The sequence below is a fragment of the Muntiacus reevesi genome, chromosome 5, assembly GCF_963930625.1.
Source record: "Muntiacus reevesi chromosome 5, mMunRee1.1, whole genome shotgun sequence".
Classification (NCBI taxonomy): domain Eukaryota; kingdom Metazoa; phylum Chordata; class Mammalia; order Artiodactyla; family Cervidae; genus Muntiacus; species Muntiacus reevesi.
The window spans coordinates 93,414,612-93,440,760 of NC_089253.1; the positions used below are offsets into that span (position 1 = coordinate 93,414,612).

The window sequence follows — 26,149 nt, forward strand, 5'->3', positions numbered from 1 at the left end:
CGGCATAGGTTATAATGGCTTTGATGTTTGTACGACTGACTATATGGTTTCAGGCTGGCTGTTTAACCTCCGGATCTCACTTTTCACATCTGTAAGAAGGAGACAATAGTGGTACTTATCTTCCAGAGTTATTGCAATAGCAAATATGAAAATGTGAGTGCCTGGCTCATGATAAGGACTCAATAAAAGTTGGTGCCTTTTCTTCCCCCTTCCTCTGGAGAGCCCCTTGTACTCTTTTCTTGGGCTCAAAGCATGGGGCCCTCCTAGTTTTCTCTTTATGGTTCATCTGGCCTCAAAGGCCCCTCTGCCTTCCTCTGCAGCTTTCTTCATTCCTCTCCAGCATAACTGAATGACTGACTTAATCACTAGAAAGGTTTACACTGAGGACCTAGTCCTGACCTCATGGAGCTCAGTCCTGCAGGATGACAGTGACCATGTAGCCTGGGGAAGCTGGGTGACTCTTCTGTTATAGGGTCCCGTGCGAGGGGGGGTATGTGGGTGGGGGTGCTTTCCTGGGGAGGTGGCACAGAGGAAGACTCATCCAGGGATGCGTGTGCCTGTCGAGGGGAATAGAGGGCAGGCTGAATGGGAGGAACTGAAGCAAGGGCAGGATGGAGTGTACAGGAGTGTGGGCTGGGTGAGAACCATTTGGGGCACTGGGTGGGGGGTGGGGCAGGAGGAGAAGAGTTCTGTGTGTAACGGAGCCCCGGGGACCATCCAGGCTCCTACTCTGAGGAGCCTGCGTCTCAGGAGTTACTTCTCCCTCCATCACCCACTGCAGTAGTTGCTCCATCTCCACCACCTGCCTCCACCTACCTGGCTCAGAGCTTTGATCTTGGGAGACCTGCCTTTTGTCCTAGCGTGTCTCCTGCAGTGCTATCCTGTCATCACAACTGGTCCTGCCAAATGTGGTATTGGGTCCCCTCGTCACCCAGGGAAGTCGGGGGATGTACTAGGTTAGGGATCTGGGGTGAGGGAGCAACATCTGGAGCCACCTACAAAGGAGGTGCTGTCCTGGAGCCAGGAAACACCGCTGTTGGGGGCCCCTTCCGTAGGGTGTTTCCCTACATGTGCTTCTGAGGCCGAAAGGGCTTTGCTGTAGAGTTACCCCCCAGCCTGTGAAGGCTCTCATTTTGCAGGAATAAACTTCTCAATTTTATAACTAATGTCAATGATGAAACATTTCCCTGAAAAAGAGAAAAACTGGGGAGACAAGTTTATTGAAACTTCACTTTCAGGGCTGAATTAATTGAGCTCTGATGGTAAGTGCAGTATCAAGGCCCCAGGAGAGTAGGTTTCTTTCTGCAAGCAGTGGTCCAGGGAGCAGGTATGTGCTAATATGTGCAGTTGATATGTGCTCTGACCAAAAGCACAGAAGCCTGCTGGGTGCAGAAGCACAGAGGAGCTGGCCCTGGGAGATAGCCTGTCCAGAGGGCGCCGTGGCTGGGGTCCCAGTGAAGACACACACAGTGTATGTCATCTCTGAGACCAGCCCCGAAGAAGCCCTCAGGCCAGAACTGGGGAGGGTAGTTCCGCAAAACAAGGGGTGTTGAGCAGACAAACATAACCCACAAAGGAAAAAACCCCAAATAAACCGGCGTGTGTGCCTTATTGTTCATACAGTAACAGTCTGGATCTGAAGGCCCATGGAGATGTGTGCAGGGTCGGGGTGGTGTTCCAATGGGGGCCGGACCCCATGCTGAGGCCCACTGGGTATGGGAGAGCATCTCAGGGGGGCCAGTCACATTCATACCTCCAGGGCCTCCCTGCATTCCCAGCACAGCCTGTGAGTGTGGAGGGTGGGCCGGCTGCCTGAAGCCCTGCATTTCGAGTCCCTTTAGAGCAACCTTTCTCCAGCTTTTTAGTATCATGCTGCTTTATGCTTTAAAAAATGATTGAGGACTCCAAATAACTTCCTGAAATGTGAGTGATGCCTAACAACATTTATTATTGAGAAATGTTGACAGTGTTATTAACTCATTTAAAAACGGTAGACCTGTTACATGTTAATATAAAAATATATATTTATAATGAAAGCAAGCCATGTTTTCTGAAACAAAAACATTAGCAAGAAGAGTGGGATTGTTTTGTGTGTTTGTTTTTGAAATATTTTATTTGGCTGTGCCGGGTCTTTGTTGCAGCATGCAGGATCTTTATTTGCAGCATGTGGGATCTAGTTCCCTGACCAGGGATTGAACCTGTACCCCCGGCATTAGGAGCACAGAGTCTTAGCCACTGGACCACCAGGGAAGACCCTTTTTCGGGTTTTGCTTTGTGTTTTTTTTGCATGATCGTGAATCCCTTTAACGTCTGGCCGACAGACTGCTGGGCATTGCTTCACTGGTACAGCTTCTCTGTTGAGTCTATTGTGTTGAGTCATTTTGCTTGAAGGATTTGAAGGAGATGCAGATGGGCAGGGGGGAGCCCTTAGAGAACTGCTTCTATGCTGTACCCAAACTCACAAGCAATCGTTCCTTAAGGGTTTCTTGCAAGCAGAGTTTGACACCCTGTCTGAAAACTTTCACACTGTTACATTAAATCCTCTGGTTTGCATCTCACTTTGGGTGGATCGTTCCCCCATGCGAGATTTTACATCATTGTGCTTGTTCTCTCAGACAATAACTGCTTCTGAGTTAGGCAGATCTTCCAAATATTGACACAGCTACTCACACAATTTCAAAAGCTCACTTTTTGTTACCAGCACTACCCATCTTGTCAGGAAAGTCTTCAAGAGTTATGAAGCTGTCAGGCTCACAGTGGAGGGCACAGATTTTCCCAATTCTGAATTTTGCCCGAAAGCTCAGTTTTTATGAGTTTACCTTGAAGTGACAGGTTCATTTTATTCAGACTGTGTTTGAAGCTCCCACTTCTGAATCACCATTGTTTGTCTCTGAGCTGTTCTTTTAGTAAGAATGGTGTTGCTGAGTGCAGGAAGGAGGCAGTTCAACACGTAGCCCAGCGATCATGCCCGTCTTACCCTGGGGTGACCCTGGCCCTTCATTTGGCAGCAGAAATGCTTTTTGTGCTATACCCCCTTTTATCACGGAATGTTAAAAGCACGCATCCTCAAGGGTCAAGTCAAGATGTAATAAAATCCATAGTGTGCACAGCCTCCCCAGGGAACTTATTAAGCAAAGCTGCTGGACTCTGTGCTGTGAGGGGCGAAGAGCACAGGGTGGCTGTGGACTTTGGTTGCCGCTGTCTCGGGAGGTGATGAGGCCCTAGTAGCTTCACCCACCATTGCCTTGGCACTATCAGCACAAATGCCAACCCAGTGAAAGACTCAGATGGCATCTGGAGGTTATGAAAATAGCTCTAGGCCTCCGGAGCCCTTGACCACCTCTGGGAACCTCGGGGGTTTGTGGACTGCATTTAGAGACCTGCTGTCTTAGAAGACCAAACCCACTGCTCTTTCTCCTTGCTGGCCATTTTGGTAGAATTCGGCCTCTTATCAAGGCCAAGGGCTTACGATTCTGTTTCAGCTGAAGACAGTCTTGAGAAGGTTCAGATCCTCCTCTGCCGGAAGGCAGATAAAATCTTGATTGAACCTCATCGCCAAGACATCCCGAAAACTCAGTCTGTCCCCACTTGGTTCCACCAGCAGGACTGTCTGTGGCTCGGCTGTCCTGGGTGCTGGACTCTAGGGTCCCCTTGAGCCAGGGCTCATGGTGACATCTGGACCACTGGCCTTGCTCCCATGCTGCCTGCCTTTTTGTATGTGTCTCAAGGCGGCCACTCTTGTGGTGTCCCCCTTGCAAGCTCCGAGCTGATGGCCTCTCTGCTCTGAAGGCCAGGGGACAGTGTTATTGCAACAGAACCAACAGAAGCTCTGAGCTCACATCTTATTGGCTCTGAGTGGGTCATGCCCCCCAGGCCCCTCTAACCGCCCTAGTTCCCAAGGCCTGGTGCCCTTGTGCAGGGCTCCATCTCCATAGCTGGACAGAGCATGTGGCCGTCCTAAAGCAGTCACTGAGGCTGGGGTAGGCGTGCTCTGATTGGCCAGGGGAAGGCAGCATGGATGCCAGTCCTTGGCTGCAGTGGGGGTTGGGGAGGTCGCAGAGTATAGGTCGCAGGGATGGTGGTTCCCCTGGTATTAGTGGGAGGTTCTCTAAGCACTGGGGCCCTCATAACTCTATTATTTATTTGAATGCCAATGGTGCAGGTAATCCCAGAGGCCCCAGGGACCTGGGGGCCAGCAGAATGCATGACTGGCGCAGGATCTTTGACCAAAACCTGCTGGTCCCTCCGCACCCACAGAGAGCACGCCAGCCTGCGAAGGAGTCAACGGCGTTTCAGTGTGTTCTGAAGTGGCTCGATGGCCCGCAAATTAAGCAGGTAAAGAAACCGACTCTTTACTGTCAAATGCATGCTGTCACCGCTCTCAGCTGATACAATATCTATTTTCATGTGTTTATCTGAGTCTTTCACTGCGCCCATCACCCCAGGTGGTAGCAGCATTTGGAGGCAAAGTGGCCCATCAGCAAAGAGGGTACGTGATTCAGCGACTCGGTCAGCACTTTTGACCCTGACTCAAGGCTTCTTGCTGCCTGCAGTGCAGCAAGCAAAAAACTCAGATAATTCGATTTCCTGAGTTATTTCTTGGCCAGCTTGTTTGCAAGGACTGGCCTTGTGTGTGGCTCAGCATGGCCTGGGGGTTAGAACTGCAGGGGTGGAGCTCTGGGCATCCTGGGAGATGTGAGGTGGAGGTATTACCGCCTTTGCACACTCAGGCCCTCGCTCTGGGGCCCTGTGTCCATCTCTGCCCTCAGCTGGCAGGGAACCTGCTGGAGAAGCTGGTGTCTCTGTGCCTCCACAGAACACCCACATGATTGTACAGTCCTGGGGAGGCCCAGGGTCCTGGGGCAATGCACAGGAAGGATCCAGGCCTGCCACTGTGAGCACGCAGCTTGTAGGGTTTGGCTTGGTGAGACAGTATCTTCTTCCTCTGTAGTTGGCAGAGCAATTCTCCTTGCATTCAGAGTTGTCTGAGCACTAGGTCTGAGAATAACCTAATGTTAAATCGCTCACATCCTACATCATCACTTCAAATCCTGTGATTGAGCACGTGCTGTGTGTTTGCTACCGTGTAGATACTGCAGTGATTACTGCTGTTACAGCTTTACTTGTTTTATTTTTGACCACACTGCATGCCATATAGGATCCTCATTCCCCAGCCAGGGATTGAACCCCTGCCCACTGCATTGGAAGTACAGAGGCTTAACCACTGGACTGCCAGGGACGTCCCCAACAACTTTACTTCTTAGCGTTTTATTTGTATTGGTTCTCTTCATCCTCACGACAGCCCTACGAAGTAGGTAGCATTATTATCCCCATTTTACAGAAGAGGAAGCAACCTGAGAGACATGGAGGCAGATGCCTAGGGTAATACAGATCCAGCTGGCCAGCTGGGACTCCAAGCTAGGGAGACTGGCTCCAGCAGCCCTGCCTCCAGGGGCTCATGAGATAGTAGACAGCAGTTGCCTCTTTCCTAGGAATTTTACAAAGGAAATTTCTTTTATTTTTCTGATTTACTTTATTAATGCATTTTAACTTGTTTTCGAAAAGGTAATTCCCATAGTTCAAAATACAAGAGGGCACACAGGGTAAGTGTATTGTCCTATGGCTGTCTCATCCTAGATATAGCCGGTATTAACCTGTTTTCTGTACAACCTTCCAGACATTCTAAGCAACCACAACAAATAAATATGCTTGTATATTTCTTTTTTTGGCATGAATGGTTGCTTGTTGTTATATTCTATATCTTAATGTTCTTAACAGTATGTATTATACATTGGTAAATGTGGGTCATCTTTACTTCCTTCCCAAAGATAAAGTCAATACTTTCATGAAAGTCTCATAATTGGGTTTCTTCAGGGATTTCTGGGAAAGAAAGGATCAAAATGAGACTCTTTGAAAAACAAAATAAACAAAAACCAACAACTCCCCCTTCCCCCACATATATGTTATAGACTGTTCATGTCATTTCATAAAGAATTTCTTATTCTTCCTTAAGACAGCATAGCTTTTCCTGTATGAATGACCTGTCATCCATTCTTTAGGTCCTTCCTTAAAATGACCACTTGTTCTGACTCCAGGTGTTTACTTTTATAGACATTATGATAATGGATAATGGCACTGAAATAATTTTAAAAAATGTACACTGCCTGTAGAATAGAGTCATACAGTAAAAGCTAACATTTAAAACCCACTTCACAGTTTAAACATGAAGACATTAAATATATGTCTTCAAACCATATGTATGAAAGGAAAAGAATGGAAAAAAAGATACCCGTGTAAACTCTAAGCATTAGAAAGCTTTGTGGCTGTACTAATTTCAGACAAAGTAGAGTTCAAGGTGAAGCGTATCACCAGAGATAAAGGGACGTCTCATACTGACAGTGACAGGAAGACGTGACGGCCCTAAATGTGTGTGCACCTGTGACGGGAGCCCCCGAAGTCACCCTCAGGTTTGGTGATGGACTAGGAGGACTTGACATGACTCAGCACATAGTCATCTTCAAAGGAAAGAATTCTTTTGGTGAAAAAATAGAGTAGGATCAGCCAAGGGAATGGCATACGGGAGGCAGTGGGCATGAACTCCCAGGGGCCTCTGCCGTGGGATTCCCACAAGACACACTCCAGCAACGAGCTGGGACAATACCTGTGACGTCCTGCCAACCAGGGAAGCTTGTCAGAGATTCAGTGCCAATAGGTTGTAATGTATGACTCCCAGCAGGCTTTTTGGGAACTGGTCATGTAGACACACTCTGCCTAGCACGTAGTAGGATTCCAGAGTTCCAGAAGGAGAGCAACTGATCAGCATAAATCACTTTGTACAAGAAGTTTAGTACTAGCAAGCCATTCCAGTCCATTAGGGTGGTGGGGAAGTCTGTGACCCCAGACTGCAAACTCCAGCCAAGGGCCAGACCTGTAAGCCAGCATTTTACAGACTGACTGGCCTGCTGTTGTATCTCATTTGTGCCCAGTAACCAGCAGCACAGCTTTCAAATCCATGAAGCAAAGTTTGTAGAACCAAAGGGAACTGCATTTAGATTCACCTTTATAATTGGAAGCTTTTAACTCTCTCAATAAGTGATAGAACGAATAGACTCTCCCCCCCAAAAAAAACATCATTAGGGTGTGAAAGATCAGAACACCACCAGCCACCTTGACTGAATTGTCATCGTGAAAACACTGTACCCAACAAATAAAATACACCTTCTCAAGTGCCTGTGGAACATTTACAGAGATAGATAACATGCTTGGTCATGAAAATAAATCCCAATAAATTTAAAGGAATTGAAATTATGAAGAATATGTTCACTGACCAATATGTTATTAAGTTAAAAAATCAATAACAATAAGATAACCAGAAAATCTCCAAATAGTAGAAAATTAAATAATACTCTGGTCACTAGTAACCCTTGGGTCAAAGAATTCAGACAGAGATTAGAAAGTAATTGGAACTAAGTGGTATAAGAATATATCAAGATTTGTGGGATGCAGTTAATACAGCCCTTTGAGGGAAACTTACAACTTTATATAACTACATTAGAAAAGAAGAAAAATGCAGGCATACCTCATTTTATTGTGCTTTGTAGATATTGTATTTTTTTTTCCCCCACAAATTGAAGGTTTTTGACAACTCTGCATGGAGAAAGTCCATCAGTGCCATTTTCCCAGCATTTGCTTATTTTATTTCTCTGTCACATTTTGGTAATCTTGCAATATTTCAAGCTTTTTCATTATTATTATCTGTGTTATGGTGACCTGTCATCAGTGATCTTTGATGACTCACTGAAGGCTCAGATGATAGTTGGTATTTTTTAGCAATAAATTGTTATAAAATTAAAGTATGTACATTGTTTTCTTAGACACAATGCAACTGTACACTTAATAGATTACAGTATAGTATAAACATAATTTTATATGCACTGGGAAACAAAAAATCCATGTGACTCACTTTATTGCAATATTCACTTTATTGCAGTGGTCTGGGACTGAACCCTCTGTCTCTGAGGTCTGCCTGTGTAAAATCAACAATCTCTGCTTTCTCCTTAAGAATCTAGACAAAAGGAATAAATTAAAACCAAAGAAAAGAGTAGAAGGAAATAGGAAAATATGGCTAGAAATCAATAAAGGACAAATTTTTAATAGAGAAAATCAGTAAAGCTAGAAGTTGGTTCTTTGAAAAGATTAATAATATTGATAAACCTGTGGCAAGACTGATCATGAGAAGAGAGGAGAGACACAGATTATCATTATTAGGAGAGGAAGAAGGGGCATCACCACATATCCTACAGACATTAAAAAGATAATCAAGGGACATTATGAGTAACTATGTGCCAATAAAAATAACTTACATGAAATGGATAAATTTCTTGAAAAGCACAATTTACCAAAAGTGACACCAGAAGAAATAGCAAATCTAAATAGCCCTGTATATTTTTTCTTTATTCATTTTTTCCTTAATTTATTTTTAATTGAAGAATAATAACACTATTGTGTTGGTTTCTGCCATACATCAACATGGATCAGCCATAGTATACATATGTCCCTTCCATCTTGAGCCTCCCTCCCACCTCCCACCCCATCCCACCCCTCTGGGTTTGAGTTCCTTGAGTCATACAACAAATTCCCACTTAAATAGCCCCACATTTATTAAAGAAACTCAATTCATAATTAAAACATTTCCAAACTTAAATGACTTCACTGTTGAATTTAATAAAATATTAAAGGAAGAAATAATACCAATTGTAGACCAACACTCAGAAAATAGAGTAGGAGGGAATTGTTCTCAGGTGTTTATTTTGAGGCCATCTTAATCTTGATACCCAAACTGGACAAGGACATGAAAAGAAAAGTACAGATTGCCATCTCTTATGAATGCTGACACAAAATTCCTTAATATATTAGGACATCAGATCCAGCAATGTATACAGAAGGTAGGACATCATGGTGGGGTTTATCACAGGAATGCAAAGTTGGTTTTACACACAAAAATCAGCCATGATTAAAAGATTGAGTAGGGAAAAAGTCAAAAGTTCAGTTTAGATGATCTTACAGATTTGTAAAGTTTTAGTTATTTTGAGAATTGATAGCTTTAGATGATAGCAAACTTCCCTGTAAAAGGTGTTAGTTAAAAATAGTACATACTAATTTTGAACTCAGATCACTTATTAGTCATTTTGGTATGTTTTTCTTACTTTTTATTTACCTTTTTGGTTTCGTTTCATTTTACCATGAATGTTGATTACTGGGTTGGCCCAAAAGTTCATTCAAGTTTTCCCGTAAGATAATTACAGAAAAACCCAAACAAACTTTTGGGCCAACCTAATTCTTTCCTTTGGAATGACTGTTTCACTTGGTATTTACTGTGTGTTTGGAGGTGTGCAGGGGACACGAGGGTGACCACGCCCGCCCCCGCCCCACCCAACTCTATCTTTATAGCTCTCTGTCCTGCATGAGGAGACAGCTAGAAACCTACCTGAGTAGAGTTGAGCACAGAGTCTCAGGGAGGCGGAGGGGGTGGTCGGGGTATAGAGGCTGGGAGAAGACCCAGCTCCCGGGTGATCTGGGAGTTCCCTGCTCCTGGCTGCTGGTCACCTCCCTGAGAGCGTGGTGAGGGGGCCAGGGGGGCTGACGGTGGTGCCCTGGGTGGTGCCTGCAGCGAGGGGAGGCCCAGGCCCCGGGGAGGTGTGCACACTGAGCCCCCCCCACCCCTTGCGTGGTTTGGTCCCCAGTCCGGAGCATACAGCAAGAAGAGAATATTCCAGGCTCTCATCCCTTCCTCCCCAGAGCTGAGACCGACTGCCAGCACGTAAACAGACAACTTAGAAGCATGGGAGATACTGATATAAAGCGGGATCAGAGGATGAGGGTCTGGATGGCGGCGGTCAGGGAGGGCCTCCCTGGTCAGGACCTCATGGGAGTGGGGGTGAGTGCAGTAAAGGGGCTCCAGGGGGGCAGGGAGTGGAGTGAGGAACAGTGCTGGGGGGAGGCATGAGGGTCTGGGCTCAAGATCCCCCCAGACCCGTTGGCACACTCCCACCTCCACACACGACACCACCCCTCTGCCAGCTGCTCCCGTCTGCTGGGACTCACCTGCTGGACCCGGGAGGCTGGGTGGGCAGGCAGCCACCAGCTGGTCCTCCCTGTTTCTCTTCCCCTCATATTCCACACCCCGCCTTCGCCAGGGCCCTGGGCAGTTCCTTCACTGACACCCCGAATGTGCCGCCTCCTCACCCCAACCCCTCACGTCCTCCCCTCGCGTTCCCATCGCCATGTGGAGCTGGAATGGTTTTCTTTCTCCTTTATTGAGGTATAACTGATGAAGCCATAGGACACTTGGAGTGCCCAGCGTGATGATCTGATGATCTGACATTCACATAAACTGTGGAAGGATCCCACCCCCGATTTAGTTAACACACGCTTCACCTCACGTTGGACTGATTTCTGTGAAATCCCAAATCAGGTGGTGTCACTGCCTCTCAGGCTCTTTCCCTGACCCGTCATCCTGTTTGGAGTAGAAGTGGCCTGCATGGGTGGCTCCTGCCCCTTCTCCGATTAAACGCAATCCCATTCTGTTTTATTAAATTTTTTTTGTTTTAGTATTTAAAAAATACTTCAGCCACTGTGTGCCACATGTGGGATCTTAGTTCCCTGACCAGGGATCGATCCAGTGCCCTCAGCCTTGGAAGCTCAGAGTCTTAACTACTGGACCACCAGGGAAGTCACTGGGTGCTCTGTTTTGAAATGTAGCTTGGCTTTTGTTTTTATTCAGGTGTGGTGGGGCCAGCAGAATGGCGCAATTGCCACTGAAAAGATAGTTTCTTCCTCTGGGCTCCCCAGGGGAGGGGGCACACATCCCCAAAGGGTCCCACTGGGGAGCGATTGGGTCAGTGGGGAGGCAGCGGGGTGAGAGGAGAGCTGGGGCAAAGGCCTCTATCATGGTTTTTGGGGGAAGGGATGGGCAAGGCCGGGTAAGCAGCTGCACACACTTAGGACTGGCCAGTTTGAGTTAGTTCATTGGCCTCTTGAGTGGAGGAACTAGTTGCCTGGGTCTGGTTCTGGGATTGTTGGGGTGGGAAGATATTGTCTCCTGGGGTGTGAGCCAGACGAGGGTAAGTGGGGTGTGGACTGGAAAGCAGGTTGTTTACTACCACTGGGAAATAGCTGGCCCTGGGCAGGACAGCCTCTTCCCATCAGGAAGGCCCCAGATGCTAGAGCACTGGGGACAGTTAGAACCCAGAAAGTGAGAGCAGTTAGTTAATGTAAATACACATACATGGACATGAGTTTGAGCAAACTCCAGGGGATAGTGAAGGACAGGGGAGCCTGGCGTGCTGCAATCCCTGGGGTCACAAAGAGTCGGACATGACTTAGCGACTGAAAAACAACAAAAATAACATACATGGCTTCCCAACAGGAGATGTGGGAAGATTCCTGGGTCGGGAAGATTCCCTAGAGAAGGAAATGGCAAACCCACTCCAGTGTTCTTACCTGGGAAACCCCATGGACAGAAGAGCCTGGTGGGCTACGGTCCATAGGGTCATAAAAGAGTCAGATATGATTTAGTGACTAAAAACAACAAAAAAGATACATGTAGTCAGGATGATTTTCCTGAGCACCCAGAGCTTCCTTCTGCCTGGTTCATTCTCCCAGGGTCCACTCCTGGTTCCCGTCCACCCCACCCTGCCTCCTTAGTTCTCAGCTTAGATGTTCTCTTTCAGAGCCCCTTCCCTGGCCGTCTTCTCCAAAGAGCCGACCCACCCATCTTCCCCTGCTCCCAGTTTCATTGTCTTCACATGAGCCCCAGGGACGCAGGTTTTGTGTGTTTTATTCCCTGTTGTGTTTCCAGTGCCTAGAACAGTGTCTGGCACAGAGTGGACACAGAAAATATATGCTTAAATAACATTTATTAAATGATTGCATGAAAGGAAAGCAGAATTCCTGGTCCTGGATAGACAGTAAGAGCTGCCTTCTTGCCAGGTGCGCTGGTGGTAACAGCACTGAAGACCCGGGCAGAACCCTCTGTAGGTGGTACCGCTGGGTGCAGGGCAGGTCTGTATAGTCTCTAGTGCCTTGTCAGTACCTGTGGTTCTCAAAGATCAGCTTTTCTTTTATTTATACCCTGACTCCAACCCACCCAAATAATTCTGACAAGCTGAGGATTTAGAGTTTGTGGTTATACTGGGAATGATTTGGCTGTAAATGGTAATAACAAATAACTTCTCCCCACCCCCCACCCCCCAAAAATATCCCAAGTAAAATAGCCTAAGGAAAGATAATTTGTTAACTCACTTAAAGACAGACCTATCGTTAACATAAGCTTCAGGTGTGGCTTGATCCAGGATCTCATGTTGTTGTCACCTGAACTTGCTCTTCCTTGGTTCCACATGGTGTCATGGGTGTCTTATCTCCACAGCTTTGGCTTCTTGTGTGTCTTGCTGGTTCTGGGTGGGACTCCAGAGGTCAAGGGAGGGCCATGGAGAGAGGTCGTCCCTTGGAAGGAAGGGCCTGATACCTAAACCAGGGGATGGATGCTGAGTGGCCCAGTTTCCCCCAAATGGTCCACAGCATCTGTGGGGAGGCTCGCAACATTAAGGATCCTTCAGGGCCATCCCTCTGTCTCCTAGGGCATGCTGGAACTGCTATCGGAGGTGGGCTGCCACCTGCGCGTGTCTCTCTTCGATGTCACCTATCGGCACTTCTTCGGGAGGACATGGAAGAGCTCATCGAGGCCCACAGAGCCGCTCAGCAGGCAGCCGGCCAGGATCGTCTTCAATGAGGTGGGTGCAGTGGCTGGCAGGTGTGTGGGTTCCACCCAGACCTGGGGGCACCACTGGTGCACCCCAGACTGCAGGAATGCCCCGAGCAGCAGGCCGAGCCCCCACAAAGCTCATCCTGGCAGCCAGCATCTGTTTCCAGACAGAAACTTGTGTGGCAGCCATGTGCCCTGAGTGGATGGTGGCAGGGGGCGGGTGGGGTGGGAGGGCACGTATGTAGGTCTCATCATCTTCATGGAAACTTCAAGCTTTGGCAACGAAGTTAGGAAATTATTGATCTCATCACATTTCCCCAGTTTTCCTCCTCGTTCACTTCCCCCTTCTTTTTCTTTCTTTTTAGTTTAGGATTTTTTTTTTTTTTTAAGATGAGCAAATTGAGACTTAGAAGTGAGGTGCCTTGCCCAGGTAGAAGGTGGCGGGGCCCGGAGCCCCCGCCTCTGTCTGCAGACTTGCTCACGCAGCAACCCTGTGTCTGGCCGCCCTGCGATCGAGTGTCACGTCCTTGTTCAGCTGCATCAAACCCACAAGCGTCTCTTCCAGCTCCTGCCGTCTGCCCGCCAAGGGGCCAAGGCGATGGTGCTGGGTGGATGGGACGGATGTGGTTCTCACCCTGGACAACTTACAGTCTGCTGACCAGGCAGGCGGCAGCAAGTGTAGGTGTGGTGAGTTCTCAGAGGAGACTGACAGCCACTGCCCTGGGGAAGAAGGGGAGACATAAGCAGCTGGTGAAGGTGGGTCTTGGGTAGCTGAGCCTATGGGATGGAGGGAACCAGCCCAGGATAAGTGGAGTGGCAGAAGCTGTGTCCTGGGGTGAGGGGCAGGAGGGCGGCCGAGGGTAGGCTTGGTGGGTAGCTAGCTGGGAGGGGCCTTCCTGAGACAACGGGGTTTTCCTCAAGAGCTGGAGGTGTCCCAGCGGTCTTCTTCCCAGCTGCTCCTTCAAGCTGCACCTGAATGCAGTGGGTCCTGCAGGAAACTGTATTGGAGGGTCGGTGTGGCGTTGATTTTGTTCTTCTCTACGCAGAGTCAGGGAAGCCCAGTAGGTGACAATACAGTGAGTAACAGAGGTGGTGGCGGTGGCCGCAGCCATCCTGGGGAAGGTCTCGTATGTGACCAAACCGTGCGAGCCACCCTCTTTGTGGGGGATGGTCCTGCCCAGTCATGAAGCCGCCAGGGTTCTCTGCATTGGCTGTCATCCACAGTCAGGATGCTGTGTGCAGTGTGGATTGATGTTACTGGTCCTTACTGAACGTTCAGGAGAGGGAGATGCTGTGCCCAGAGGTTCAGGGAAATTAGATACGGCCATGGCGACGTGCGTCCTGGGGATCAGGACCTTGACTGGTGTGTTCCGGCCATTAGATGACCCATGCTGAGCCCCTCAGTCTGGTGTCTGAATCGAGAGAGAGGCTGTGTGTTGTAAACCACATGTGACCGTGGGCGGCTGTTTAGGGTGCTGTCCCAGCTTCTGCACTGAGTCACCTTTGCGCCTCTGTCTTGGGGCGGGCGGTTGGGGGTTGCTGAGGCCTGGCAGGAGTGCGGTGGCCCCAATGTTGCTGGGAGCCTGGCTGGGGTGCCGCCTTCCTGGGCTGGGCTGTTTGGATTCTTTTTCTCAAGTGGACAGTCACGCCCTGGAAAGCCTGGCATGGTGACAGATATACTACGGTGACTGTGTCCTCTCCTGGGGAATCACCACGGGACGGTTGGCTCCCAGCTTCTTGGGGAGGTTTCAGCCCTGCTTTTTGCCTCTGGAGGTTGGTATATATGTCTCTGTCTTGAAGAGCAGTTGGCAGGTCAGAGGCCGTAGGTGACAGACACCTTGACCACAGTGATTGTTCTCGAGCCTTGTTTTAACCCTGGTGTTGGAGGGGCTCTGCAGGTTCTATTGGAAGTGCTGCTGTGTCGAGGGGATGGTGATCCCCTGAGATCAGCAGAGGAGCACTCTGCCACCACTGGGGTCCCAAGATGAACCCTCCTCCTGTGACCTTCCCCATGGCTTTCCTTGTAGCCACGGTCACCACCAAGACAGGCCACATGCGGAGGGCCTGCTCTCACCCCGACCAGCTCGGTGCTGAGAGCCCTGCAGAGTAGAAGGTGCATTGTAAGAAATGGCCCTCAGAGCTGCTGCTCCACCTTCTGGGCTCATCAAGGGCTCAGCATCCATGCCCGAGAGGGTTCTCAGGTGTCCCCCTATCCTGGGAGCTGTGGGTCGAGGCCTTTTCAGCTCAGTTCATGTCTGGTCCGAGCTGTGGGAGCTGAGTGCCGCTCAGTCATTTGGGCTCTGCTCAGCGGGGTGAGGGGACCAGGGCCATGTGTTAGGGAGGACCACAGTCTTTAATGTTTTCAGAAGAATCTGCACCCTTCACTTACTGATCGCAGCGAGGCTAGTGCTGGGGAACAGAGCAGTTTTGGTTGGGAAGGGGTGCCAAGGCCCCGGACTTGCTCAGCCAGAGCTGTGTTCAGGTGCTATGCCCCAGGCAGGCAGCAGAGGCCAGTGCTGCCCCAGGAGCGGTCCATCCTGATGGGCTGCTTGGCAGCATCCTCCCACCAGCACTGTCCTCTTGTCCTTGACGTTCAGAGTGTAGTGAACTACAGAGATTCTGCTTTGCCGTGTGTGTGTGTGTGTGTGTGTGTGTGTGTGTACATGGACGTACATGTGCACATGAAATGTGGTGTGTTCCTGGGGTGGCCTGGATATGCGGAGGGTCTGGTTACGGGGTTGTGTCATCTGTGTGTGTGTGTGTGTGTGTGTGTGTGTGTGTGTACATGGACGTACATGTGCACATGAAATGTGGTGTGTTCCTGGGGTGGCCTGGATATGAGGAGGGTCTGGTTACGGGGTTGTGTCATCTGAGCAAAGCTGTGTGTACACACCTATGGGAATAGAGAGAAACACAATTTGCCCTTTTTAGAGATGATTCTGAAATTTGGTGAAGATCTTTTTCTGATTTTACTAATCGCCTGGGCTTTTCTGATTCTACCCATTGGTTGTGGCTCAGGGGTGATGCAGAAAAGGCAATGGCACCTCACTCCAGTACTCTTGCCTGGAAAATCCCATGGATGGAGGAGCCTGGTAGGCTGCAGTCCATGGGGTCACTGAGAGTTGGACGCAACTGAGCGACTTCAGTTTTACTTTTCACTTTCATGTGCTGGAAAAGGAAATGGCAACCCACTCCAGTGTTCTTGCTTTGAGAATCCCAGGGAGGGGGAGCCTGGTGGGCTGCCGTCTATGGGGTCGCACAGAGTTGGACACGACTGAAGCGACTCAGCAGCAGCAGCAGCTGCAGCAGCAGGGGTGATGTGATGGAGGTTACCAGCGGCCAGTAGCAGGGACCCATCTGGAAGTTGATGTGGTTGTCTGGTCTCTGTGTAGACTCATGAATCAACCATGTGGGCTCTGGGTTTTGAATGAGTTGTCCTTGTAATGCACAGCCCTGACAGAAGATGCTGTTTCATTACTTTGCAAACAGTGTCCTGTAGGAAAGACCATGGACGAAAGGAGCCCTGCCTTGAGCCGAGCCGGGTGTTTCTTTCCGGGAGTGATGAATTCCTTACACCCGTCTTGTCCCAGCCTCCCCGCTCTGCCTGGCGGACCACAGGGCACCCGCTCCAGGCCTCTCAGCTCTGAGCTCAGGACTCTGTGTTCTCCTTCGAGGCTGCCCTCGGTGGAGACGAATCACCCTTCACTTGCGCTGAGATGGTCGATCATTCTTTCAGCCTCTCAAAAGATATCTTTAAAAAATAATCTGAGAGGCAAAAGCACCATGCAGTTCCTGCACTTTCTTTCTGCGATGGACATAATTCTCCCTTAAATTCTTTCCTTAACTAACCACGCTCAGTCTGCAGTGACAGGCTCATTTTTCCTCCTGTATTTATTTTACTCGAGCCACTGGGTAGGAATCCTAGTGATTCTTCACAGGCAGCCAGAACCAAGATCAAATATGGCAGAAGTGAACGTATCTATGAAACAGACAGACTCACAGACATAGAGAACAGATTTGTGGTTGTCAAGGGGTGTGTGGGGGGCTGGGGGAGGGAAGGATTGGGAGTTTGGGGTTAGCAGATTCAAACTGGTTTATATTTATAGCATAGGGAACTATTGATATATTCAATATCATGTGATAAACCATCATGGAAAAGAATATAAAAAAGAATATGCCATCTGATGCAAAGAGCCGACTCACTGGAAAAGACCCTGATGCTGGGAAAGATTAAGGGCAGGAGGAGAAGAGGGCAGCAGAGAATGAGATGGTTGGATGGCATCACTGACTCGATGGACATGAGTTTGAGCAAACTCCAGGAGATGGTGAAGGAGAGAGGAGCCTGGTCTGCTGCAGTCCATGGGGTCGCAGAGAGTCCAACATGATGTAGTGACTGAACAACAGCAACAATATATGTATAACTGAATCACTTTGCTATACAGCAGATATTAACACAACATCTGTAAATCAACTCTACTTCAATAAAATTAAAAAACAAGTAGATGCTGTCAAGAAATGTCAGTGTATCCAAGTGAAACTCCAGCAGGCTCTGCCCAGTGACTTGGTTAATCGCCAGGTTCCTGAACATGCCCTCCTCTCTCCTTACCCACTCTCATGTTCCAGGAGCTGCTCCTGACGTAAACCATCTGCAAAGCAGGAATCCAGCATGGCTCCAGGGTGCCGTCTTTGCTGAGAGCGCCTGGTCTTAGCCATGTCACCTAGGAGGATTTCTTTAGTGTCTGGCTCAACAGAAACAACTCCTGGGGACCCTGAGCCAGAAATGGGGTGGGGAGTGGGTAGAGAAGTGAGTGAATGAATAGAAGGAGAAATGATATCTCCCCTTAATGTTTCCATAGGGATTTAGTTGTTTGGTGATTGAACTGTCTACCATGTGGGCTTCCCAGGTGGTGATAGTGGTAAAGAATCTGCCTGCCATTGCACGAGATTTAAGAGCTGAATGTTCGATCCCTGGGTCTGGGAGATCCCCTGGAGGAGGAAATGGCACCCCATTCCAGTATTCTTGCCAGGAGAATCCCATGGACAGAGGATCCTGGTGGGCTACAGTCCATGGGGTTTTAAAGAGTTGATCATGACTGAACATCTGAGCACATAGACATACATGTGGGGACAATAGAAAGCTTTGAATTTGTCAGCTTCTGTGTATTCATCACAGTCTCCTGAGGCTGTTTTTGCTTTAGGTTGTAACTGGGTTTGCTGTTTCTGAATAGGCCCAGCCATCCTTCTCCAGGCAGGAGTGGGTCTGGCTTTGGCTGACGGAGTGGGATCTGATGTAAGATGGTTAAGGGCTGAGTCCTGCTCCATCCCTACTCCTGTGGGGTCTTGGGGCAGTTGTTTCAACTCTTGACTCTGAATTCATCATCTGTGCCTGATGGACAGCAGTGTCCACCTCCTAAAGGTCCGGAGGGTAAGCAGTAGGTTCTTCCCAGGCAAGCTACCAGGGACCAGTGGGGGCTCACTCAGCAAACACTGGCTGGGGATCCGCTATGTGCCTGGCTATCATGTTAGGACCTGGAAATTGCCCAGATGGGCGAGATGATGTGTGGTCATTTCAGCCATGGTGGGGTTTGCGTTGTCACTGTAGATGGGAGCTTGTCAACCCTGGCTCCACAGAGGCTTTGAGTCAGATAATGCTCTTGGTGCGGGGGGCCGGGGGTGGGGGCGATGTCTCCAGAGCTGTGTTCTTTTCCTACAAATAATGGTGGGCCCCACCCCAGATGAGTGGAAGCTTCTGACTGGAATTAGAGATTTTGCATCTCCCGGAGGAGAGTTTTGCTCGGTGGATTCACTGCGCTTGGAGCGGTCAGTCTTGCAGCCGGTTGTGTGCAGCAAACTGTTCTGAGCCTCCAATGGAAGGCTGAGCTGACAGACAGTGGCGGCAGATGGATATGTGGTGTATTTACCTTCCTGAAGCTACCCTACTAAAGGTTTACTAAAGAAAATTGTTTGGTGATCCAGTGATTAGGACACCATGTATCCACAGGTTCAATCCCTGGTTGGGGAACTGAGATCCCACAGGCCGCGTGGTGAGGTCAAAGAAGAGGAAAACAAAATTGTTTGGAAGGTACTAGTTTAATTTCTGCGCCTCTCTCCCCGGCCTTGTCCTCAGCCTGGGACGGAAGAGTGTGTGTCACTTAGGGCAGGTCGAGCAGCTGGGCAGCCACGGACGAAGCCTCTACACCAATGCCTGTCTTCATCTGAGGCCCAATTTCGATTCTGTCACGTGTGTGAAAAATGGACCCTCAGCCCTGAGGCAAAATGTCGGCGTTTTTGAAGATGAGGACATTAAGACAGGAGCATTTCTGTGATTTATTAACCAGTTTATCCTGTCAGGGGGGCACCTTGTCAAGGGTGGATGAGTGAGCTGTGGCGTGGGGGGACCAGAGCGCCACTCTGCTGTGTCCCACGGCTTCTTTCTAGGTAATTGGACGGGCTTGACTTCAACGTTTAATCCCACGGTGGCAGCTGATGCATCTTCAGGCATTTTGCATGGCCGCCGCCAGGCATCCTGACCCTGGAGGGCTTGGTTTTTAAAATATTTATTTACTTGGCTGTGTCCGGTTCTAGCTGCATCATGCGGGGTCTTTTGATGTGGTGCATGGACTCAGTAGTTGTGTGTGGACTTAGTAGCTCTGTGGCATGTGGAACTGGGTCCTCAGTTCTCTGACCAGAGATTGGATACGTGTCCCCTGAATTGGAAGGAGAATTCTTTACCACTGGACCACCAGGGAAGTTCCTGGAGGGCTTGTTAGTAGAACTGCTTGATCATGCTTGGGATGTCTGACCAAGCCCACGGGGGTGCGGTGGGGGTAGGGGACCTGGGTTCTAGGTGACTGGGCTCCTCTGGGGATCTCCCGACCGGGTGCCTGAAGGGTTGAAGCCACAGAACTGCGTGGTTCATCCTTAGGGCTTTTATTTGAACAGAATTTCTGAGCTGGTCAGCCCTGGGCAGGGTGTGCGTTTTCTACCTGCCTAAGCTGACTCTTGAGAAGTCCCTTGGACTTCAAGGGGATCAAACCAGTCAATTCTAAGGGAAATCAGTCCTGAATATTCACTGGAAGGACTGATGCTGAAGCTGAAGTTCCAATACTCTGTCCACCTGATTCGAAGAGCCGACTTATGGGGAAAGACCCTGATGCTGGGAAAGACTGAGGGCAGAAGAAGAAGGGGGTGACAGAGGATGAGATGGTTGGATGGCATCACGGACTCAGTGGACATGAGTTTGAGCAAAGTCTGGGAGATAGTGAAGGACTGGGAAGCCTGGTGTGCTACAGTATATGGGGTCACAAAGAGTTGGACACTACTTAGTGACTGAAGAACAACAACAAATTAATCTTTACATTTGAACTTCTTGAGGGCTAGATCCTGTTTCCAGGTTCCTTAGAAATTCTTTTTTTTTTTTTTTTTTTTTTAATATGGACCATTTTAAAAAGTCTTTATTGGATTTGTTCCAATAAATTGATTCTGTTTTGTGTTTTGTTTTGTTTGACTGAGAGACACATGGGATCTTAGCCCCTTGACCAGGGATCGAACCCTCACCTCTTTCATTGAAAAGTGAAGTCTTAACCGCTGGATCACCAGAGAAGTCCCTAGAAATCCTTTAATATGCATGGCACACTCATTAGAGAGGCAGTAAATCACATTTGGAAAAGCATTAGTCCTTACCCATCAGTAGTGAGGGGATGAGGCACTCAGACCTTGTGTTGCCTTGTAACACGCTGAGCTTCCAAGGTCGACGCTACTTGTGAAAGTGGAGTCTCTGGGACAGACCAGAGTGGGGCTCTGTGGTTAGTTTGGTCTCAGTAATTGTTTGCAGTGGTAAAGGAAATGGAGAGGCAATAGCCATGAATTGGTATGTGAAAGTCAAAGTCGCTTAGTCATGTCTGACTCTTTGTGACCCCATGGACTATACAGTCCGTGGAATTCTCCAGGCCAGAATACTGGAGTGGGTGGCTGTGCCCTTCTCCACGGGATCTTCCCAACCCAGGGATCAAACCCAGGTCTCCTGCATTGCCGGCAGATTCTTTACCAGTTGAGCCACCAGAGAAGTCCAATTGGTACCTGAGACATGCCCAAAGCAGCTGGTCCTACCGCCTCTGGGCAAAGGATTTCAAGGTGACCTCTAAGCTGGAGGATTATGCCTGCTCTGCATCAGAGCTGACAATGTTTGTTTCACTGCCAAGAAGAAAAGTGGGTAGTGTCCATAAAACCGATATGCACAGGTGTAAATGTGGGAGGTGAGATAATGACAAACTTGACTTTATGGTGGGGCTTTTTAAAACAGTCCTCAAGTCTTGGAAACGGAAACATAATTCTCTCTTGGTCCAACCACCTGTCAGCTGTAAGTGGTCATTATTTCATCATTTTGCAATAAAAGATAATAGAATAACGATTTATATCTCATGGCTGATGTTTTAATGTGTCTCTCTGTTATCCTGGGCTGACAGTCTGTGATTACAGTAAACGTTTTCTTGGTGACACCGTGATAATGACTCGTTAATGGGGGATTATTCCAAGTTTAAATCACATTGCTGCAGCCCGACTGGCCGGCTCTGCACTGGGGGGTGGTCTTTGTGCTCAGTTGGTGACCCTACCACCTGAGCTTCACCCTGACAAGGATGCTGGATGCCAGGGACCCCTCGAGTACAGAGCCTCAGTTCAGCACTGACCTGGGCTCCCGGGATGCTTGTTCCCTGAAGATTCGTGAACCCAGTTCGCACCTCCTTTTCTGTCATCTGTGTCTATGACGTTTTATATGAGAGTGACTGCACTGGATTTCAGGAGATTGGAAACAGTGGCAGAAGGAAGGTGTTTCTGCTCCCATGTGAGCATGTGCATCTCAGGACGGGAGCTGGGTTTGACCCGTCTGTGTTGTCTTTCTCACTCCCCACCCCATGGAGAAGCTACAAGTGGGAAACCTTTTAGTAACAATTTGAGTATCCTCTGCTTGGCTTGGACCCCCGCCTCACCAAATCGTGTCTTCAATATTCTCAAGGCTGTATTTGTTATAAACAAAGATTTTTTTTGTTGTTGTTCAGTCGCTAAGTCGTCATGTCTGACTGTCTGCGACCCTGTGGACTGCAGCACACCAGGCTTCCCTGTCCTTCACTATCTCCTGGAGTTTGCTCATGTCCATTGTGTTGGTGATGCTATCCAACCATCTCATTCTGGGTTGGAAATGACAGAATGAAATCCTCAGGAAATCCCAGGATATTGCTTAGTTAAAACAGAATTCATTCAGATGCAGCCTCATGGTATTTCCACAGGAAATAGGGATTAGAGTCAGTATTGGCGAGTTGTGATTGAAGTTTGGGCGTTGCATGAAAGGGCTCTGCGGACATGTGGGCAATGTGGGTGGCTCAGTGGACGTGTGGGTGTGGTGGGCAGTTCACTGGATACATGGGTGCCATGGGCTACTTACATCTTTGGGCTCATGGTCCTGGCAGGTGACAGGGGTGGGGAGCACGGCTGCCACAACCCCTTTCCTCTCCAGAGGCTCTGATGTCTTCTGGCATCTTTTGTGGATGAAAAACTCCCAAAGGAGGAGCAAACAGTCTTATATCCAGATGCTGGGTGTCCTGGAAGGAGGAGCTGTGACCCCAATGTTTGTCTCTGAGGGGTTCCCTTCCTGGCCCCTTCTCTTCTCGTGCCTGGAAGGGATGCTGTTCCCCACACAGTGTGTTTGCAGCATCGACATGAGAATGGTGGAGGGTGAAGAGGGCGCCCGCCTGTGTCCATGAGCTTCCTTCTTGCAGGTCAAGAGTGTTCACTCTGTCCACTTTTCTTTGGCAGCCCTTGTATTTTCACACATCCTTGAACCACCCTCATGTCGTGGCCGTGGTGGAGGTGGTCGTTGAAGGCAGGAGACGAGACGGGACCCTCCAGACTCTGTCCTGTGGGTTTGGAATCCTGCGGATCTTCAGCCACAAGCCGGAATCTCCAACTTCCACCTCCCAGGACAAACGGTATCTGCCTCGTCTCCTCAGTTGTTAGGGTTCCCAGCATCTCCCTGTGTGAATTAATGGCTCATTCATGATAGGAAGCTCTGAATTTGTCCATTTGTGTGTGTTTATCACAGTCTCCTGGGGATGTTTTTGCTTCATGTTGTAACTGTGTTTGCTGTTGCCATGTAAGCCCAGCCATCCTTCTCCAGGTGGGAGCAGGACTGGCTTTGGCTAAGGTGATGGGATCTGACGTAAGGAGGATGAGGGCCGAGTCATGCTCCATCCGTACTCCTGTGGGGTCTTGGGCCAGCTGTTTAAACTCTTGACTCTGAATTCATCATCTGGGCCTGATGGACAGCAGTGTCCACCTCCTAAGGGTCCGGAGTGTAAGCAGTAGGTTCTTCCCAGGCAAGCTGCCAGGGACTAGTAGGGGCTCACTCAGCAAACCCTGGCTGGGGGCCCGCTCTGTGCCAGGCTCTGCTATGTTAGGACCTGGACGTGCCCAGATGGGTGAGACGGTGTGTGGTCATTTCAGCCATGGTGGGGTTTGCGTTGTCACTGTAGATGGCGGCTTATCCACCCTGGCTCCATGGACACTTTGGGCTAGGTATGCCTTTGTTACGAGGCTGTCCTTAACAATGTATGGTTTCACAGCCCATGAGATGCCAGTAGCCCCCTCCCCGCCCAGCTCTGACAGCCAAAAACATCTCCAGACTTTACCAGTTGCCCCGACGGGGCAAAATCCTCCCTGGTTGGGAACCACCACTCTAGACACACCGCCGTGGAAGCCCCTCAAATGTTGTTTCAAACCTTGGGATGCTTTCAGGCACAAGCCGCTCCCCAGGCATTGATTCTGGTGCCCTTGCTCAGGCTGCATTCGGACCATGCAGTGTGTACCCTGGACAAGCTTGCCCACCCACGCTGTGGGCTCACGGAGCCGATGCTGTGCTCAGGCGTCCCTGCTTCCCGCAGAGGGTGGAGGAAGCTCCCAGAGGGGTGGAGGGAGGTCCCCACAGGCCTAGCTTTAGAGAAGCGTGGCTGGGGTCCTGTGACTGAATGCACGGTGCTGACGTGCGGCTCACGCGTCTTGTTTTGCAGGCTGAGACTGTATCATGGGAGCCCGCGAGCCCTCCTCCACCCGCTGCTTCAGGACCCCATGGAACGTAAGAGACGCGGTCTGGCCGGGCCTCCACAGCACCTGCTCGTCATGTCACTTCCCTGAGTAGTAGAGCATCACCGGCTTAGCTCAGGTGTTAACAGATCTGAGGAACGTGTAATGTGGGCTTGGAGTCTGATATAATTTAAAGACCCGGGGACTTCCCTGACGGCCAAGTGGCTGGGACTCTGTGCTCCCACTACAGCGGCTAAAGGTTCCATCCTGATTGGGGAACTGGGATCCTGCGTGCTGAGTGGTGCAGCCAAAAAGTTAAAAAAAAAAAAGAAAATTTAAAGACCTGAGACATACGAGCCTGAAGGGAGCACATAACTTTGTGAGGGTGACCCCGTGGGGTCCACCTGGAGGGAGGGCTGCTGGCCCCCCGGCCTCTGGGTAGCAGCTTTGCCCCTATGTGAGTAGTTGCTGTCGAACATGGTCACCGGCTGTCCTTGGACGCCTCTGACCGGAAAGTGCATGGGTTGTCTCCAGCACAGCAAGGTATCCAGTGGTGCCAATTACAGGGACATCCTGCAGGGGCGCCTACTCTGTGTGGACTCAGCGCCAGGCGGCCGCCTTAGAGCAGTGGGGGCTTCCTGCCTGCCTCTGTGGCTTCTCCCCCCGAGCACCTAGGGTGCTCCTGGGAGAGATGTGAGGCGCCCCCTGGCTGCTGGCTGAGTGGAGGGTGGACGGAGGGGTGCCCAGTGAAGCAGAGGGATGGGCTGACAAGCCATTTCGGGGGCCTGGTGTGGTGCTCTTTTCTGACCTGGGGGATGTGAACAGGGTCTAGCAGTGGAGGTGGGTCTGTTTGGGGACAGTGGGGGTTGACTTTCTGTCTCTGAGATGTTGCCTGGATTCCATGGTGGGAACTTGGTGTCTGCCTTCCAGCCTGTGTGAAATACTGAGCCTCCTTCCACTCCCTGAATTTGGTGAAAATCTCATGATAGAGGAACAGTTGGTCAGAAACTTAGCTTAGTGATAAAGACTGGCTTTTAGTGTTAGTTGCTCAGTTGTGTTTGACTTTGCGACCCCATGGACTGTAGCCTGCCAGGCTCCTCTGTCCATGGAATTTTCCAGGCAAGAATATTGGAGTGGGTCAGTTCAGTTCAGTTCAGTTTCTCAGTCATGTCTGACTCTTTGCAACCCCGTGGACTGCAGCACACCAGACTTCCCTGTCCATCACTAACTCCCAGAGCTTGCTCAAACTCATGTTCCATTGAGTCAGTGATGCTATCCAACTATCTTGTCCTCTGTCATCCCCTTCTCCTCCTACCTTCAATCTTTCCCAGCATCAGGGTTTTTTCCGATGAGTCAGTTCTTCGCGTCAGGTAGCCAAAGTATTGGAGTTTCAGCTTCAGCATCAGTCCTTCCAATGAATATTCAGGACTGATATCCTTTAGGATGGACTGGTTTGATCTCCTTGCAGTCCAAGGGACTCTTTAAGAGTCTTCTCCAACACCACAGTTCAAAAGCATCAATTCTTCAGTGCTCAGCTTTCTTTATAGTCCAACTGTTACATCCATACATGACTACTGGTAAAACCATAGCTTTGACTAGATGAACCTTTGTTGGCAAAGTAATGTCTTGGCTTTTTAATAAGTTGTCTGATTTGGTCATAGCTTTTCTTCCAAGGAGCAAGTGTCTTTTAATTTCATGGCTGCAGTCACCATCCGCGGTGATTTTGGAACCCAAGAAAATAAAGTCTGTCACTGTTTCCATTGTTTCCCCATCTATTTGTCATGAAGTGATGGGACTGGATGCCATGATTTTAGTTTTTTGAATGTTGAGTTTTAAGCCAGATTTTTCACTCTCCTCTTTCAGTTTCATCAAGAGTCTTTTTTGTTCTTCTTCTCTTTCTGCCATAAGGGTGATGTCATCTGCATATCTGAGGTTATTGATATTTCTCTCGACAATCTTGATTCCAGCTTGTGCTTCGTCCAGCTGTGCATTTCTCATGATGTACTCTGCATATAAGTTAAATAAGCAGGGTGGCAATATACAGCCTTAATGTACTGGAGTGCATATTCATTCCCTTCTCCAGGGTTTCTTCTTGACCCAGGGATCAAACCAATGTCTCCCACATTGCAGGCAGATTCTTTACTGTCTGAGCCACCAGGGAAGCCCTTTTAGGTTATTTCCCAGTTGAATTTAATCATCAACTTGCCAGCATTTTCTCTCCTGAAGTATCCTTAGACTCAGCAACTGTTAAACAGCAATCAGCACCCACCTCCCCCTCCAGGTCCATTTTAGGATCACTGTTCTGGTGGAGGG

At 49.2% G+C, this 26,149-nt stretch overlaps 1 protein-coding gene across 1 annotated transcript in view; it reads left to right on the forward strand.

Annotated features, from left to right (window-relative positions):
* The window catches only part of NPHP4 (nephrocystin 4), a 137,749-nt gene that overhangs the window by 926 nt on the left and 110,674 nt on the right, over nt 1-26,149 (forward strand). The window contains exons 2-5 of the mRNA XM_065936860.1: nt 4,163-4,335; nt 12,639-12,791; nt 22,574-22,746; nt 23,824-23,888. Of these exons, the coding sequence (XP_065792932.1) occupies nt 4,201-4,335; nt 12,639-12,791; nt 22,574-22,746; nt 23,824-23,888 (526 nt within the window). The 5' untranslated portion in view covers nt 4,163-4,200. The remainder of the gene's footprint in view (nt 1-4,162; nt 4,336-12,638; nt 12,792-22,573; nt 22,747-23,823; nt 23,889-26,149) is intronic.